Source organism: Vigna unguiculata, chromosome 9 (genome assembly GCF_037176805.1).
Source record: "Vigna unguiculata cultivar grain cowpea cultivar isolate G323 ecotype 2 chromosome 9, ASM3717680v1, whole genome shotgun sequence".
NCBI classification, from domain to species: Eukaryota; Viridiplantae; Streptophyta; class Magnoliopsida; order Fabales; family Fabaceae; genus Vigna; species Vigna unguiculata.
This window is the reverse complement of record NC_140800.1, coordinates 14611257-14630851: the sequence shown is the minus strand read 5'-3', so window position 1 is coordinate 14630851 and position 19595 is coordinate 14611257. Positions and strand designations below refer to the sequence as shown.

Here is a 19595-nt window from a genome sequence, read left to right as displayed (position 1 = left end):
ATCACGCTCACCACCAATATATGAAGAATTATTTCCAAGAAAGTATCCATTAGTCTAAGAAAGCATGACTAATATTACAAATTTTCTGTCATGCTATTCAACAAAATATAAATAAAAAAAACTATACATTTTTTTCATGCTAATTTAGAAAAAATTGTTTATAAGACGGTTACTTGAGTAATTTACTATAAAGATTATAGTTAAAGATTAAAGTATCAACATATATATAACTTGACAATCAAATTAATTAAACATTCAAATAATTCAAATATAATTAAGCAACATTCTAGCATTTAAAAATATGAAATTGTGAACAAATATAATTGGAGTAGTAAATAATTAAAAAAAAAATTAAAAGAAAATTTAAAAAAAATAAAAAAAAAAATTGTAAAAAAATGTTGGTGGGTTAAGTGGGCCAACCCACCTTCAACCCGGCTCGAACCCGTTTAACCCGTGGGTTAAGTGAGCCGGGTTGAGTTCAACCCACTTTTGAAAAAGTTGAATTTTTCTCAACCCAACCCGGCTCGAACCCGTGGTGAGCCGGGTTGGCTCACGGGTTGAAACCCATTTTGACATCTCTAGGCATGCTAGCATGTTAGATGGACTTTACTACCCAGATGAAAATATCTCCACTGTACAAGATCATGCCTTCATAAATACTACTATGAATTACTCTAAGAAAGATATCAATGTTTTGCACTACAGGCTGGGACATCCTTGTAATAATGTTCTAAAACAGATTTGTAGAATTTTTCCTTATGTTCATAATTCTTGTACAAACATATGTGATATTTTCCATTATTCTAAGCAACACAAATTGCCTTTCCCCAATAGTACTACTAATTCTGATGACTATTTTGATTTAATACATGTTGACATATGGGGAGTTATTTCTATTTCTTCCATACATGGGCACAAATATTTTCTTACTATGGTAGATGATTTCTCTAGACATACTTGGACTTTTCTCATGCATTCTAAAGGTGAAACTAGAAATCTTTTGTTGAATTTCGTCATCTATATCAAAAATCAGTTTAAGAAGGATATTAAGGTCATAAGATTAGATAATGGTCCAAAATTTAAGTATATTGATCTCTATAACAAATATGGCATTATTCATCAAAGGAGTTGTGTGGGAACGCCACAACAAAACTCTATTGTCGAAAGAAAACACCAGCATGTTTTAAATGTTACTAGAAGTTTACTTTTTCAATCCAACTTACCTAAATGCTACTGGTCTTATGTTGTTAACCATGTTGTTCACCTAATAAACATAATGCCTTCTGCTGTTTTAAAAAATAAGTCTCCTTATGAAATGCTTTACCAAAAACCTCCTACATATCTTGATTTAAAAACCTTTGGTTGTTTATGTTTTGCTTCTACTTCTGATGTTAACATAAGTAAACTTGATCCTAGGGCAAGGAAATGTGTCTTTATTGGTTTCAAAAATGGAATAAAAGGATACATTCTTCTTGATTTAAAAACTAGAGAGATTTTTATAAGTAGAAATGATCTGTTCTATGAAACTATCTTTTCTTTCAGCTCTATGGATAATGACACTATTGAGAAGAGTATGACTCAAGATCTAAATTTCTTAAATGATTCCCGGATTAATATCAGGGAAGACCATGTCTATCTTAGCAATCCTGCAGAAGAAAATCAGGATGATGATGAAAGCATTACTGATGTTGATGAAGACATGGTTATTAAAGATTCTAATCAGGGACAAATTGAACCTGCATAGATTGAGAACCAATCTGCCTATGATCAGGGCAACAAAATAACAGCACAACCTATCAACAAAGTGAGGCAGAAGAAGACATTCTGAATCTAAGAAGATCGAGAAGAGACAGAAAGCTTCCTTAATACCTAAAGGATTACCAAGTTAATGGTTCCTTTATTATTAATAATTCTTGCCAATCTAAACATACCAATCAACTTAAAAACAATTATAAAACTGCTTATCCTATTGATTCTGTTGTATTTTATGATGGTTTGTCTAAGGAACATCTCAACTACACTCTTGCTATCACTACCAATCATGAACTGCAGTCTTATACAGAAGCCAGTAAAATTACTAAATGGATGGATGCCATGAATAGAGAAATACAAGCTTTGGAGAACAATAAGACTTGGTATCTCACTAATCTCCCTGATGGAAAAAGGCCCATAGGGTGCAAATGGGTTTTTAAGGCCAAATATAATGCAGATGGAACTATAGAAAGACATAAGGCTAGATTGGTTGCAAAAGGACATTCTTAACTTGAAGGAGTGGACTACTTTGACACTTTCTCTCCTGTGGCTAAGCTCACGACTGTAAGGATTATTCTAGCCCTTGTAACTGCAAAAGACTAGTACATATATCAACTTAATGTTGATAATGCTTTCTTGCATGGAGATCTAAATGAGAAGGTCTACATAACACCTCCACCAGGACTAAAACTTACCAAACAAGGTCAAGTTTGACGCCTAACCAAGTCCTTGTATGGCCTCAAGCAAGCCAGCCGACAATGGTTTGCTAAGTTGTCTTCTTTTCTCTTAAAATCTTGGTTTTGTTCAATCTAATTTTGATTATTCCCTTTTTACATATAAAACCACTAGTACTTTCACTCCTCTACTTGTGTATGTAGATGACATTATTCTAGCAGGGGACTCTATGGAAATCATCAATAAAACCAAGGGTATGTTGCATCAAAACTTTCAAAATCAAGGATTCGGGCAAGCTGAAATACTTTATGGGCTTTGAAGTCTCAAGAACTAAAAAAAGGGATCCATATGTGCCAAAGGAAGTACACCTTGGACATATTAAATGAAGCAGGAATGATCAACAACAAACCTTGTCAAACTCCCCTTATGAGTGACATCAAACCTCTCTTTGATACCAACAAACCCTCATCAATGCTGACTCCTACAGACGGCTGATAGGGAAACTTCTTTACCTCACCAATTCTAGACCTGATATCAACTACTCAATGCATCTCTTTAGTCGATTTGTTTAGACACCCACTACTTATCATCACCAAACTGCTCAACATATCCTAAGATACATTAAAGTTGATCCTGGTCGTGGACTATTTTTCCCTAAAGAGAATGACCTACAAATTAAGAGCTTCAATGACTCTGACTGGGCCACTTGCCCTAAAACCAGGCGTAGCATCACTAGCTACTGTGTTTTCTTAGGAAATTCGCTCATATCTTGGAAATCAAAGAAGTAGAACATTGTTTCCAGATCATCCTCTAAAGCCGAGTACAGGGCCCTAGCAACCACTTCTTGTGAAATCCAATGGATCAGTTATATCCTTCATGATCTTTGCATTCAACTTCATCCACCACCTGTTCTCCATTGCGATAATCAGTCAGCTCGACATATCGCTTAAAATCCTTCATTCGACGAGCGAACGAAACATATCGACATTGACTGTCATGTGATTCGTGAACGGCTACAGAACAATCTCTTTCGTCTTCTTCCCATCTGCTCTGACGACCAGCTCACCGATGTCTTCGCGAAAGCTCTTCACTACACCAATTTCAAGCTCAACGTTCACAAGCTTGGGATGCTGAGCATTCACCATCCTGCTTGAGGGGAGGATATTGAAACCCTAACCCTTAGGGTTTCTCCCTTTTCCCTTTCCCTTAGTTTGATTACTGGAAAAATCAGTAATCTAGGGTTTGTTGTTACCCTTTTTTCTCTTCCTATAAGAACCCCCTTTGGGTTTTTCCCTTTTTTGTAACACAATAATATTTCAATACAGAAGGATAAAGTTTTGGTTTTTCTCACCTTGCTTGCGCTTTCTCTCCCAGAGCTCTCCTCTGTTTTGCTTTTGTCCTGGAGTTTCTCTCCTCCCGTGATAGCATCTTCTCTCTTCTCCCTTTCGCCTCTCTTCTCTGCAGCCATGAATCCTTCTTTCTCTCGCGTAGTTATGAGAAGAGTGTTTTTGTACTTCAATAATGGTTCCCTCTTAATTGGAGTAAGGACCTTGACAACTTTTTCTTTTCTTTACAGTCGAGTTTTATCCTTTAGGCTTTTAGAAAAACTGTTGAACCCATATACACTTTCCATGAGAGAATTGAAATCAATCAAAAATTTAAAATTGGATAAAATGACATTTAAAAGGTATATAAAGATTAAAATAACAAAGTTATACCTCAAATAGTAATTATATATTTTTAAAAATTTATTTCAAAAAATTTCTTATGAAATTTCTTGCACAATTATTAGTAGAAAAAATTATAATTACAAATTTAATTTTGTAAGAAAAATCAGTTGATTTTTTTTTAAGAAACTAATTGTGAATTTGAAATACATAAGAAATTACCCACGATAACTAATTACACACGAAGAAATTACCAACCAATTAAAATTCATAAGAAAAACTATAGGAAATACTTTTTTTGCATACTTTCGTAAGAAATTTTTAAGAAAATCCACACAAAATATAAAAAATTCTAGTAGCATTTAGTCATTATCTAATTCAAATTCAATATAAATTTTTAAACATATAAAATTTCAATTTAAGTACCAATTAAGTACAATTTAAGATAATTTTCCTTGCTTGGAAGTTACTTGCACCATAAATAATGGCCAGATAGTTGGAAAATGTACCAAAACCAATAACAACATAACCAAACAATACCGATAATAACATAAAAACGAAACTAGTTGAGATTATCAATCTTCACAACTAACCTAACCAATATTGAGCTCAAATACTAGTAAAACAAAAAACGGAGATTTTTAAAGTAAAAATACATTTACTCTAACTTGAAATTCATTAGGATGGAAATGATCTTTAATTTGTCAGCTCATGCACTATAAGATCTTAATTTGCAAGATGTTAATTACGATGAGAAACTTAAAGAAATGAAAGAAAAAGAAAATGTATAAAGAGTTACATGTCTTATTAAAATATAAAGGAGTAAACAAAAAATAACTTAAAGATCAAAGGCTTTACATAATATATTTTACCAATGTGATTCCTTGATAAGATCAGTGTTCTTAGTTACCTTTAGTTGATAATAGAGAATCATATACTTTTCTACGTGCCTTTGTGCTTAGAATGTGTCTTTTAATGGTCATTGACCAACATCTTATTTTAATTTCTATTATGGACTATTTACTCATAAATGTTAAAAGGATATCAGAAAACTTTAAAAAATATTATTAAATAACATTTATAATAACAAAAACACCTAATTTTACTTAAACTATAAAACAACATTTAATGTAGTTGTCGTTTAATGTTTATTTAAATTTTAGATGATGTATAGTGTAGGAGTAGATAATGTATTATTTATTACAACTTACTTGCAAATGTATATTGTTTAATATTGATATTTTAGACCATACTTTGTCTAATTTTAAGAATTTAGACTATACTTCTAATATTATGACATTATACACACTGCCACAAAAGATATTTTATGTCTAATATTTTTTATTTTTTATTTCGTTAATAATCCGAAATTTTTGCGAGTGACTGTAATGATAGAAATAATGAAAATAAAGTAACACAATAAGGTGAACCAAGGAAACAACTCTATAGTATTATTTACTATTGTAAAGAAAGAAACCAAGGAGAAAGTTGCTAATAAAAGCAACATATAGAGGAATAGGAAGAGACAATATTGAATAGAGACCAAATTCACCCCTCCTTCCCTATGCTAATGACCTATATATTTAGTTACTGCCCCACACCTTTTACCCAAACCATGCGAGTTTGTTACACTCTTATTTGCTAGTTGTTTTGGTTGCATATTTCCACTAGTTGTTTCCAATTCTATCCTTTCCTCCTTTTCTAATATAACATTACCACCCCCATTAAAAGTAACCTAGTCCCCAAGGTTAATATCAGTATATTCCCATGTAGCAAGTATATCATCCATGCTTTCCCATTGAATTAAGACCTGTTGCATGTGTTGATTACCTCTTACGATGACTCTAGATTGCAACATAGTCATAGGTTGCAGCTTCCTTATTAGTGGAGACAGTGACCCACTGACATTTGTGATCATATTATGAAATTGAATGGGAGGTGATAATTGAGATTTTTCACCATGTAAAGTAACAAATTGTCTATGGCAAGGGTATTGGTGGAAGATGTCGGTGACGAAACTGTATTCTTTCCAACAACATATTTTGCTTCATATAATTTGGCTAAGGAAACTGCACACAACATAGAAGTAGGTTCTTGGGCTATGACATCCCTCTGTATGTAAGATCTTAGACCGCCGATGAAACAATCTAACAAAGCATTAGGAGTGATACCATATACACGATTTGCCAGCACAGTGAACTCTCGATGGGACTCTTGCACAAACCCAAGCTGATTGAGCTTAAAAAGAGATTGAGGAGCTTCGTATGGTGAAGGGCCAAATTCCAGTTCGAGTGCACGAGTAAATCCCACCCATGACTGAAAGAGAGTGTTCTTATCCATCATTTGGAACCAAGGTATAACATCAACATCCATGTGAACCGCAACAATGTTTAAACATTGAGCACCCAGAATATTATAGTAAGTGAAAAATTGTTCAGCCTTAAAAATCCATTCAAGTGCATTAGATCCATTAAATCGAGGGAAATACAGCTTGACATTTCTAACCTGAAATGGAAAAGCTGAGGCATTCGAATTTTTCTGGCCAGGAGATTGCGAAGATGCAACATCTGATTTCAAAGCGGCAAGACTAGTCTCCATGTTCTCAAAACGCATAGAATAATCAACATGGCACAATTCCATCATTTCCATCATGCGTTTGACATCAATTGACAAATTTTTAAGCTCTGCGGTAATGTCCTTCAAACGAGTGTTTTCCGCCATGGAAAAAATCAGTGAAAGCACCAATTGTAATGATATAAATAATGGAAATAAAGTAACACAATAAGGTGAATCAAGGAAACAACTCTGTAGTATTATTTACTGTTGTAAAGAAAGAAACCAAGGAGAAAGTTGCTAACAAAAGCTACATACAAAGGAATATGAAGAGACAATATTGAATAGAGACCAAATTCACCCCCTCCCTCCCTATGCTAATGACCTATATATTTAGTTACTACCCCACACCTTTTACCCAAACCACGCGAGTTTGTTACACTCCCTCATTTGCCAGCTGTTTTGGTTGCATATTCCCACTAGTCATTTCCAATTCTATCCTTGCCTCCTTTTCTAATATAACAATGACGTAAATTGACATTGAAGATTTTGTTCGACATAAATTTTGAGTTTTTTTTTTTAAATAATTGGTTTTGGATTCAAAGTTGAAGGTGAAATATAAAAAGAATAACAATTGTAATCACTTTCTTCCACAAACATTAAACACAAATGACATAATAAGCAAAGAGATAATCATAATGGAAACATTTATGCATTGCTTGTTATTAAGATTCCAAAAACAACCATGGAGATACAGAGCATATTTTTTAAATCAAAGTTAAAAGTTAATATATATATATATATATATATATATATATATATATATATATATATATATATATATATATATATATATATATATATATATAATATAATCGATGTAAGAAACCAAGTATATAGCATATATTACATCACCTCTTTCGGTTGATATTTTTGTTCGATGTAGGAATATAACTTTCTAAAACGAAAAACAAACATATTACATCGATTGTTACTTAAAACCGATGTAACATGTAATATCTATATTTATTGAACTTTTTTTCACTCTATTGGATACCAAAAGTTTTCAAACATGAATCCCCAGTCACCATAGTAAGTAACCATGAATCTAAACTATGTTTTTCTAAGACAAATTCAAATAAATAAATAAAACTATTCTAGCCAACCAATCCACCATCAAACCTCGTCCCTCATTTTATTTCAGAACTTCGGTTCACTTGTTAAATGTAAGACCCACTTTAATTTTGTCCTAAAATTTAAGGGCCTCTCTTAGTCAGTTGGGCTTAAGGCTGGCCCATAGGGCATCCCAAAACCCCTAAATAGCCTAACCCTCTCATGTTCTGTCCACTTTGCAAAATCAGCCACCTTACTCCTCTTTTTCCCTCAAATAGTGCTCTGCTAGGGCTCGAAGCTCATTCAAATTCAAGTCAGCTCAACCTCATTCTCTGCTCCACCTCTTGAGTATGCTCCTAGAGCTGTTGGGTTCGTTGTCGTAGGTGCCTGTGCTTTCCACTAGCATCTGTCCAGTTGAGGGAAGCTAGGATTTTTCATGCTTTTATAAATAATGTGTCTGTTTTGGTTCTGTTGGGTGCTTTTGATAATTTGATGTGCTTTTGATGGTGTGAAAATAATCGGTGTATTGTTTCTAGATGGATTTTTGGCTTTGCATGCATGAGAATAGGTGAGATTTGCTATGCTCGCCTAAGCGAGCTGTTTCTCACCCAAACGGGAAGCTCTTGCCTAAGCGAGAATGACAGTAACTCGCCCCCTTTAGTTTCGAGTGCTCGCCTGAGCGAAGGCCTCTCGCTTGAGCGAGATGGGCTAGCTTGAGCGAGAAATTGAAGTACTCTCTATTTTCAATCTCGCTTAAGCAAAAGCTTTTCGCTTGAGTGAGAGACCCTGTCGCCTGAGCAAGAGCTCCTTGGCTTGAGCGAGATTGATAGCACAGTTTTTTAAATGTTTGTATGCTCCCATGATTGATTTGTTCACCCTTTTAAAGCATGAAATATGATGCCAAAGTTTTATACAACGTGCTTGTGTTTTCTTAAATTTTTGTTGTTTGGGATTTTTGTGTTTTTGCTTGTTGAAACCAGTGAAAATCTGTCAGTTTAGCTTAAGCGAGAGATTTTAGCTTAAGCGAGATCAGTCTAGCTTAAGCGAGAATTTCTAGCTTAAGCGAGACCAGTCTAGCTTAAGCGAGATCAGTCTAGCTTAAGCGAAAATTGCTGCAGAATTTTAATTCCTTACTTTAACTTGAACTTGTGGATTGATTCAAATACTTTTAAAAGCATGAATTAGGCAAATGGGTATGAGTAGAATGGTTTATGGTCTGTGATTGATAAGTTAACATGACCTTGGCATGTGACTTGTATGAGATGGTTGGTAATCAAAGTGGCATGGTGTCGGTATGAATTACACTTCTATATTCATGGATTGGGAAGGATGATTTGGAATGGATTCAACATGGAACATGTATGAGGATGGATTATAAAGGTTGGCATGAGATTTATAAGTATGATAAATATTACATGATTGTTTGAATATGATTGGTATGTTGTCAGGACGTAATTCCATAAGCCTCTAGGTGAGACCTCATGGTCGTGCTTCAATGGTCGAGACGTATTTCCATGACCCCTGCTAGTGGGAGTTCATGGTGGTGCCCCATTTATATAATTTAGTAAGGATTCAAGGTAAGGTTGCATCCTGACGCTCTAAGGAGTTAGTTAGTCTCACATAGAGCGGATTGATTCTTGTGGTGAGAGTAGCAGGAGGCCTGAAATTCATCAAGGACTAACCTTGTGTGCGGGGGTTGAGACATTGTAACATTGTAACACTTAGCTCGGGGGTGAGCAGAGAAATCCACCACAAGTGCAAGCATCCACAGAATCCAACTAAATTATATGTATCCGAATGAGTCAAGTCTGAGTCTTAGTGTATTGTTTGAAAGGTCATAACATGTTTGGATGAGATATACTAATTGGAATGTGAAATAGCATGTAACTATATGATAAACTGTTTTATACTCTAACTTGCCCTTTTGCTTGTTTGATTGCTTGTGTGTGGTTCTTCTCATTTTACGATGATCATCAATTTATTGATGTGAGCAGATGCGAGGAACACCCGAGGTCAACAGGGAGGTGATGGTTTCGTTGCGTAGCCTATCTGGGCTGGATTCTACTGTCTTGGGCTTTCTCATAGGGCTATGGCCCATGTACTATTTTGTCCTTTAGTACTTTAATAACTACTGTCAAGTTCTTGTATTATACTTTGTATCTGGCATCGTGGTGTGCCTTGGTTTCTTCTAGTTTTTTTTTATATTATAATGATGAAGGATTCTCTTGTTCCTTTTTAATAATATTGAATATGGTGTGAGTTGATTAAGAAAGCTAAGTGAAATCCCCACTGGACATTAAGATAGCAAGCTATCTAGATGTGAAGGTTCCTTTCACAAAGCTCAAGAGAAGAAGATGATGGATTGATTCAAAATGAAAAGGAAATGGAAAGCACATAAACCATAGAAAACCAAGAACAATTAAAGGAAGAAGAAAACATAAAATGGAAAGGAAAGAAATGGTAAAAATGTGAGAAGCACGCCACTACAAAGCTAGGCTAGAAGCCATGGCAACCTTGAAGATGAGTGGATGTGTGCCGCCACTTGCTATGCAAGATAAGGCTTAAAAGTATTCACTCCCAAGGGAGGAAACTCTCACAAATGGTTGAGACACAAGAGTGTTTTAACTTCAAAATGTTCAACCCTTTTACATGTCTAGGAGCACCCCTTATATAGAAGAGTTTAGGGGCCTCTAAGCAAATAAAAGATACCTAAGGATGTCTCTACAAAAACCTAACCCTAGCTTCTAGAAACTAGGTCAAATAAGGTTACAAAAATGAGAGACAAAAGAGCTAACTATAGTGTGTGCAAGGTTAATTTCGTTCTAGCACAAAAGGAGACAAAGAATGTGTCTCATATGTCTCCAAAAAGTGGTCAAAGTGTGCTAAAAACAAAGGAGACCAAAGGTACATAGGTACACTTGCTTCATGCCTTTTACTTTATGCTTTATGCCTTTGCTTTACTCTCTCCTCCACATCATTTATGCTCCCCAATCACCATGCGCCACCTAGCATTGCTTTCTTACTCCTAATTAACCTACAAAGCAAATAAACATAGATTAGCATGTTGGCTTAAGTCAAGTCAACTATAGTGAACAAGTCAAACCTAGTCAAAGGTCAACAAGTCAACTAAAGTTGATTCAACTAAGTCAACTTAGGGAATCAAAAATAACAAACACAAATGAAAGGGATGAAGGATTAGTGAACTTCCTTTTTAAACATGCTTAGTCTTCTTAAGCATGTGCCTTCATCCTTGGTTGGGGTCAAAGGAGTAGTGGTTATACCTTCGGATTTGTTTCTTCTACTCTATCGGTGTGCCATTTCATTTAAATTAAGGATATTATTTAAATGGGGTGTTACACTAAATAACCATTACAATTTCCGAACTTCAGTTCAAAGCTAAATAACCATTTCAGAACTTTAGAACTTTAATGACCATTACTATTTCTTAAATAACCAATAACCAAGAACCAAAAGAAATGACAAAAATGGAGCAATTCACACCGATACATACACCCCAAAATGCTCCCAACGTGATGAAGTTAAAAAAATTGATTCTACAATTTATAACTAAAAAGGCTCGAAGACAATGCACCATTCATAAGGTACATTTCAGCAACAACAAGCATCCCTATTAATTACTTGGTTTAATTAATCGTAAGGTACCCAGTTTGGTACTAGAGTGTCAAATTGGTACCCGCTTTTAAAAAAGTGTCAATTGCATTCCAACTTTTGAAAATTGTTTCAATTAGGTCCCTTTCAGACAGAGTTGACTAACGCCGTTAGTCAACATGCCACGTGTCAATCTGTGGTTTTTTTGATTTTTTTTTAAATTTTTTTTTAAATTTTTAATTTTTTTTTTAAAAAAAAATTAAAAATGCCACGTGTCAAGTCCCTGTGTGTGCCACGTGGCATTGTCAGTGCCACGTGGCATTATAATGCCACGTGTCAGTGTCACTATTAGATGTCATTGTTTTGATTTCGATTTGGTCCCCATTTATGTTTTTTCGTTTCAATTTAGTATCTACTTATGTGTATTTGATTCAATTTTGACCTAATAATTTTTAATAATTAAAATATTTTTTAATAAAATTAAAAGTAATTAAGTATAAAAGTTTAAAAAAAATTAAGTATTTGATATTTATATTAAAATTTAGTGGTAAAAGTCATTTTAGTACTTATAAATAGCATAACATTCATACAAATAATAAATTTGGTCTGAAATTGAGAGAAACATTATAAATATTAGTACTTAATTTTGTAAAAATATTTATACTTAATTATTTTTAATCTTATAAAAGATGGATTACAAAAATATTTTAATTATTAAAAAAAAAATTGGGACAAAATTGAATCAATACACATACTTAGGTACTAAATTGAAACAAAAAGACATATGTGGGGACCAAATCGAAATCAAAACAATGACATCTAATAGTGACACTGACACGTGGCATTACAATGCCACGTGGCACTGACAATGCCATGTGGCACACACAAGGACTTGACACGTGGCATTTTTAATTTTTTTTAAAAAAAAATTAAAAAAAAAATTAAAAATTAAAAAAAAAATTAAAATTTTTTTTAAAAAAAATCAAAAAAATCACAGATTGACACGTGGCACGTTGACTAACGGCGTTAGTCAACTCTGTCTGAAAGGGACCTAATTGAAGCAATTTTCAAAAGTTGGGATGCAATTGACACTTTTTTAAAAGCGGGTACCAAAGTGGGTACCTTACGATTAATTAAACCTAATTACTTCTACTATATGCTTTTGGTATTTATAACTTCACCTCGGGAAGAAGAAAGAAACAAAAGTCGAACACCAGGCCAAACACCAAATAATCTTGTAAGATAATTTTCTTTTGCCTTAGTTGTTAGCATTTCTTACCCGTAAATATCTATATCGGTATATATACTTTTTTGTGAACATGTTAATAAATTTAACAATAAATCAACAATATATTAAAATTTCTCAAATTGGAGTGCTAAATATATAATTTATTTTTTGTAAAATTTAAAATTAAAATTATAAGAATAAGAGTAAATTTAAATTAAATTAAATTAAATGCATAATTGAAATAGTAGAAAACATTAAAATATTTTAAACATGATACGTAATTCATTTATTTTAAAATATATGATTGAGAGTGTAAGGCCCACTAATTTCTTTATTATTGTTATACCCTAAATTCAAGAGGCTGCCCCAACTCAGTTGGGTCTGGGGTTGGTCCATAAGGAGTCAAAGACCCTAATTTGCCCTAACGCTTTCATTCTATTCACTTTGCAGAAACAATTCTCATTATTCCTTTTTAGAGCAGCCGCAACTCTCTACTAGGGTTTAGACCTTCGTCATCTCCAAGCTTGTTCAACCCCATTTTCTTGCTCCACGTAAGTCATTCCTCAGCTCATGCTTCTCCTCTCTAGGCATATTTTTCGTAATTACAGTAGGGTTTCGTAGTAAGCTCAGTTCCTAACTCTGTTCCACTGTCTTGTTCAGTTCACAAGTCCGTTCTTAGAGCTGTCGTACCCACTGTTTAGGGTCGAGGCATTTTTACCTATTCCAGGTAAGGGAAGCTAGAACATTTTTGTTAATTCTATCGTTGTTTGTCTTGCTTTCATTTCATGATTCTTGAACTGGTATGCTACTGTGGATGCATGAGATGGTTGGTATTATTGTTTGTGTGCGAGAATATAGCTATTGCAGGGAGAAACAGTGGCGAGGTTTGACACTCTCGCCCAAGCGAGCCTGTCTCGCCTAGGCGAGACTTGCATAAGTAGGCCAAGTTCTTACTCGAACTCTCGCTCAGGCAGAGAGCTCTTATTTTGAGCGAAGTACTATCTCGCTCAAGCGAGAGACGCTCGCCTAAGCGAGAATGCGTGGGACCTTAGTAAGTTACTACAGTCTTAGCCCAGGCAAGGAATCTCACCTTTGGGCGAGGGGTGGTCTCGCTCAAGCGAGAAAGGCTCACATAAGCGAGCGTTCGCAAAACCTCCCAGGGGCCTCTGTCGCGAGCTCGCCTAAGCGAGAGTCTGTAGCTTAAGCGAGAGCATCCCTCTCGCCTGAGCGAGGGCTTCTGGCTTGAGCGAGATCCGTTGCAGGCTTTGCTGTTTTCTCCACTTGAGTGTTATGGGTTATTGATTTATTTATTTACTCTATTTAAAGTGTGAGGCTTGTGAAATGCATGGAATATCTGTGATTATGAATTGGATGGAGATGTTGGTGTGGTCTCGGTATGTAAAATGAATGATATGGTTGGTAATTTAAAGTGGCATGGTATTGGTATGAGATACGATTCTATATTCATGGATTGAGAATGATGAGTTGGTATGGATTCACCGGAAATATGAAAGAGGTTGATTATAAAGGGCTAGCAGGTGATATATATATATATATATATATATATATATATATATATATATATATATATATATATATATATATATATATATAAACCTTTCTTGACTGATTGAGTATGATTGGTATGTGGTCAGTACGTAAACCTATGAGCCTCTAGGTGAGACCTCTTGGTGGTGTTTCAGTGGTCGGGACGTAATTCCATAACCCCTGTTAGTGGGAGTTCATGGTGGTGCCCCATCTATATAATTTGGTAAGGATTCAAGGTAAGGTTGCATTCTGACGCTCTAAGGAGTCAGTTAGTCTCACATAGAGCGGACTAACTCTTGTGGTGAGAGTAGTAGGAGGCCTAAAACTCATTAAGGTCTAACCTTGTGTGTGGGGGATTGAGACATTGTAACACTTATAACACTTAGCTCGGAGGTGAGCAGCTCGGGGGTGAGCAGGATAATCCACCACAAGTGCAAGCATCCGCTGAATCCGACTAGATTATATGTAATCCGGATGAGTCGAGTCTGAGTCTAGTGTATTGTTTGAGAAGTCATAACATGATTGGTTGATATATACTGCTTGGATTGTGTAATAGCATGTGACTGCATGATAAACTGTTTCTACTCTAGCTTACCCTGTTTGCTTGTTTGGTTGCCCGTATGTGGTTCTTCTCCTTTTACGATGATCATCAATTTATTGATGTGAGCAGATGCGAGAGGTTCTCGTGGTTCTCGCGGTCAACAGGGAAATGGTGACTCTGTTGCTTAGCCCGCCTGGGCTGGTTCCCGTTTAGTGGATTTTCATTTAGGGCTAAGGCCCGTGTATTGTCTTCTCTTGGAATTTATTTAAATTATTATCACTCTCTTACATTACTTTGTATCTGGCATTGTGGTGTGTCTCTATTATCGTCCTTCAAGATCTTGGGAGTGACATTATACTCCATTGATCTTGCTTCTTATATTATATTGTGTGACATTTCCTTTAATTAACTTCATTAATTAAATGAGGTTACAAAGTGTAGAATAAATTGAAAATTTTAGAGATCAAAATGATAGTGACAAGTTTGAAATGTATTTTTTTTGTACCACACCTAGCCAACTCGACCAAATAGCAATAAAACGATACGTATATGCCAAAACAATCAAGTAGTCAGCCCAAGCCGAGTTGGCCTAAGCCTTACCAGACTAAACCGGTAACCTAAACGTCCAGAGAAACAACCTGCACAAGGCAACACATAACCAACATAAACCGCCAAGGAAAGTAGTCGGCCTAGGCCGATACTCCAATATACTTAGTAAAACTAAGGTCCCCCCTAGTGTTCAGTGAGTCCTCTTAAAGGCCTGGGCTAGGGCCCAAGTCCACTTACAGCCCAAACTAAAGCCCAAGCCAGGGCCCAGCCCATGGCATAACCAAACATGATTAATACTCTATAAATACACGTAGACCCCAGTAATTTAAGGTACGTATTCATTATTCCATTAATCACTGATTTGACCTTCTGAGAGTTTTGACTTACTTGAGCTTCGGAGTCCCTTCTGCAGGTAACCCCTCCTGGGTCCAAGCCGACATATATCAACCGGGATGAGACCAACTGAGGAGATAACGAACTACATGAGTAAAGTGACCTTATGCCTAACTTATCTTGTTTATTCTTCTTGCAGGAACATTTTTTATTCTACCATCCAAGTCCATTGGAATCAAAATTAAAAGAAAACTGGATGGTTTTTGTCAAATTCCTTTATAACCATTGTTTTTCTTGATTCACTACTCACTTAAAAAAAGGAGTGGTTTTATCGTATAAAAAACTCAACAAAATCTAAATTTATTGCAAATTATTATGTTAAAATGTTATAACTGATAATTTATCCTCCCAATTTAATAAACTCATATTTCATTGCATAAGAAAAATTCAACAATACTAAATTAATTAAAACCTTAAACCACTTCAGCAAAATGCTAGCAATATTTTTAATATATATAAAAAATATTAGTAAAACTTAGATTATACGTAAATATCATGTTCATGTTCAGATTTGTATTTAAGAATATTTTTAATTAATAGAATTAGTGAAAGTTTATTTAAAATTTTGTTAAATTATATAGGATATATAAGACGTGTCACTGTAAGGGACCAACAGAACCGCAATGGATCCAGAATGTACAAGAAACACAAATCGTTATGGTTGTCCACGTGTGGGCCGGGCTTGAAGAATGGGCTGACACGTGTGGGTAATATATGACGGGAGCCCGTGGAGGGAAAAGCAGGAAAGGAAAGAGCGAGAAAAGAAGAAAATGAGCGTGCACTTCCACTACTACCCTTTCCCACCGTTGGCTTATGGTTGCAGCTATTACGCTACTTATGCAACAAAACGCACTCTCTCCACCTACCGTCGTATTCCACCGCACTCTTCCTGCTTCTCCGCCATCACCAATCTCTTCTTCCCAAACCCTAATTTCTTCACGGGGAACACTCTTTTCCTTAGGATGAAGGTAATAATAGTTTATTCAAACCACGCATTCTCTTTCCTTTTCACAATTCTATTTTACCAAGCGAAAGCACGCTGAATATTCGTTTAATTGAGCAATAAACTGCGGAAATACAGTTCTCGAAATTCAGAAATGGCGAGCGCGTCAACGTCATGTTATTTTCTTTTGTCTGTTTGGGTTTCTAGATTTTAGTTTGGTATTTGTCTTTTCTTAGTGCCTTCTTACCAAGAGGAAAAAGATAAGAGAAATGAGAGATAACCAAATGGTATTGTTACTTGTGTTCCTTGATCATGTGCTCTTGATTTTTGACTGAAATTTTTGAATCCTATATTTTGTGTTAAAAAATTGCAGCGATTTTACCCTGTGAGTGGCACGAGTAAGATCAAAGCGATGGTGGAGAGGTTGCAACGATGTGGAGTGATCACATCAAGTAAAGTGGCTGAAGTAATGGAGAAAGTTGACAGAGCGTTGTTTGTACCTGATGGAGCTGAGCCTTATGATGACAGCCCCATGGCCATAGGGTACAATGCCACTATATCTGCCCCGCATATGCATGCCATGTGTCTTCAGTTGCTTGAGGAGAAGTTGCAGCCTGGGATGCGTGCTTTGGACGTTGGCTCTGGTATATCCTCCTTGAATCTATTCTAATCAAATTAGAAAATTAGTTACTTGACTAATTTTATTCGAACACGTCCAAAAGAAGTGGGAGTTGCTTGCTAGTTAGTGAATGGAATTTTTTCTGGTATCCCATTAATATATGTGTGTTTGATTTGCTGTTGATGAGGCATAAACTTCCCCAGGTAAAGTGTCTCGTGTTAATGAGGCATAAACTTCCCAAGGTAAAAAGTGTGAAGTACTGTCTCGTGTTAATGAGTGTGATTATTAAAATAGACAGTATAACATGTTGTACAAGATACTGGATATTATTGCTTGAGGAATGGATGGATTTCATGAAACGCGGATGAAGGGCAGGTTTAAGCTTCACCACACCCTCCTTCCTTGGAGGGGTTCTACAGGCATAGCAAGAGAAAGATGGTGTGAAGATGTAGAACTGTGACAGTGTTTATTGAAAGACATTTAGAAGTAGGTTCTCGCTATTGATTTGCATATTCCCAATTCTAGGTGGATCTATGACATCCGGCTACATAAATCAACTCTTGTTCTGTTTACCAGTCTTTTTGGCTGTTCACATTTTTAACTTTAGCTGGTGTTCACACAATTCCAAATTTAACTTGTGTTCAGGAACGGGTTATCTGACGGCGTGCTTTGCCTTGATGGTTGGACCCCAAGGCCGTGCTATTGGTGTAGAGCATATTCCTGAATTGGTTTCTTCTTCCATAGAGAATATTCAGAAAAGTGCTGCTGCTACACAATTGACAGATGGATCCCTTTCTATTCATGCTGGTGGTATGGTTTTTTAAGTATCTGTTTGAATTGAATCTGAAATACTGTGTCTTTTCATTTTAGCACAATAATGAATGCAATCCTTGTTTCAACCATAGGGTTTAGAGACATAATGCCATAGTTTGAATACGATTAATTCTGTCAAATGGTGAAAACATAACCTGTTTGTCAAGACTTGCTATTTCTTTGATGTTATTGAGTCGATTAAAGTGGAGTTGATCCGAAAACATTGTTCTTACTATTTTTATCTGAAACATCCGTGTGACATTGTACGCGACAATGGAATCTTAAGGATCTACTATAGTTGCCTGATTATTTCTTGACCAGTTAAATAAACGTCTACTTGGGATTATGGATTGGAGGATTGATAAGTGTCGTGTTGACAGATGGGAGGGAAGGTTGGGCAGAGTTTGCACCTTATGATGCCATTCACGTTGGAGCAGCAGCACCAGAAATTCCCCAACCTCTAATTGACCAGCTGAAGGCTGGAGGTAGAATGGTGATTCCTGTTGGAAACATATTTCAAGATCTAAAGGTGGTGGATAAGAATTCTGATGGTTCTATCAGTGTCCGGACTGAGACGTCTGTTCGTTACGTTCCCCTCACTAGTCGAGAAGCTCAACTGCGAACTTACTAAAATGCAGCCAAATACTGAATATTTATATTTCAGATGTCAGTGTTGGGATCTTGGACGAACACATACTGTTAGAATTTGTACAGTTAAAAATTTCCTGAATTTGTACAGTTAAAAATTTCCTGAATCTTGTTAGTATAAAGTTTCATATTCTGCTTACTGGATTAGTTCATATTCATCATGTGCATTAATAATAATTTTGATATCAAGTATTTGTTTTTACTGTCTTCTGTGTTTGTAAGTTTTCTCAAAAGAAAACAAAACTATCTGGATATTAAAAATATATGTTAATTACATTCTTCAAGATATTTGAATTGCGTTTTATTTCCATATTATTTTAAAGTATACGTGTTTTTTGAGAGATGAATTAATTATTAAATATATTGACAGGGACTTTTTTTTCTCCCGCCGGCATGTAGAACGAGTCTATTTCACCAGTTCTAGTGAAAACAAAACAAAATTTGTAGTACATTTTGCCTTTGAATGAATAAATGTTTGAAAATTCGTGAGAAATAAGTTATATTAGACGCGGAATTTATAATTAATTGATTTAGTAAATGTATAAAAGCTACGTAGAATAGAGAAGAATTTATATTTTCTGATTTCAGTTTTCAATTCAGATCGGACTTAGGAAGCAAACTAGTTGAACTTTAGCGTAATTTGGTTTGACCAACTTTTGAATTAGTAATTTGGTTTGACCAACTCAGTTCAACCTTTGGTATGAACTAATTAAGCTTGACTTTTGGTTTGAGCCAAATCAACTTTCAGTCTAAACTGGTTTGACTCGACCTTTATCCCAAACTGTCTTATCTTGATCCAACTTTCATCCTAAATCGTCTCAGCTTGACCTTCGTTCTAGCCTAGCTGACTTGTCTCGACATTTGACCTAGGTGACTTGGCTTGAATGTTGGTATGAACAACTTGACTCAACCTTTGGTTTTGTGCTAAATCGACTTAACCTTGT

General features: G+C 35.4%; 1 protein-coding gene across 1 annotated transcript; it reads left to right on the top strand.

Annotated features, from left to right (window-relative positions):
- The first annotated feature begins 16357 nt into the window (after nucleotides 1–16357).
- Nucleotides 16358–18790, top strand: LOC114196230 (protein-L-isoaspartate O-methyltransferase 1-like). Its single transcript, XM_028086812.1, has 4 exons — nucleotides 16358–16596; nucleotides 16945–17215; nucleotides 17836–18000; nucleotides 18384–18790. Exons 1-4 carry the CDS (start codon nucleotides 16399–16401, stop codon nucleotides 18632–18634), a joined length of 885 nt encoding a protein of 294 aa, XP_027942613.1. The 5' UTR covers nucleotides 16358–16398; the 3' UTR covers nucleotides 18635–18790.
- The last annotated feature ends 805 nt before the right edge of the window (nucleotides 18791–19595 follow it).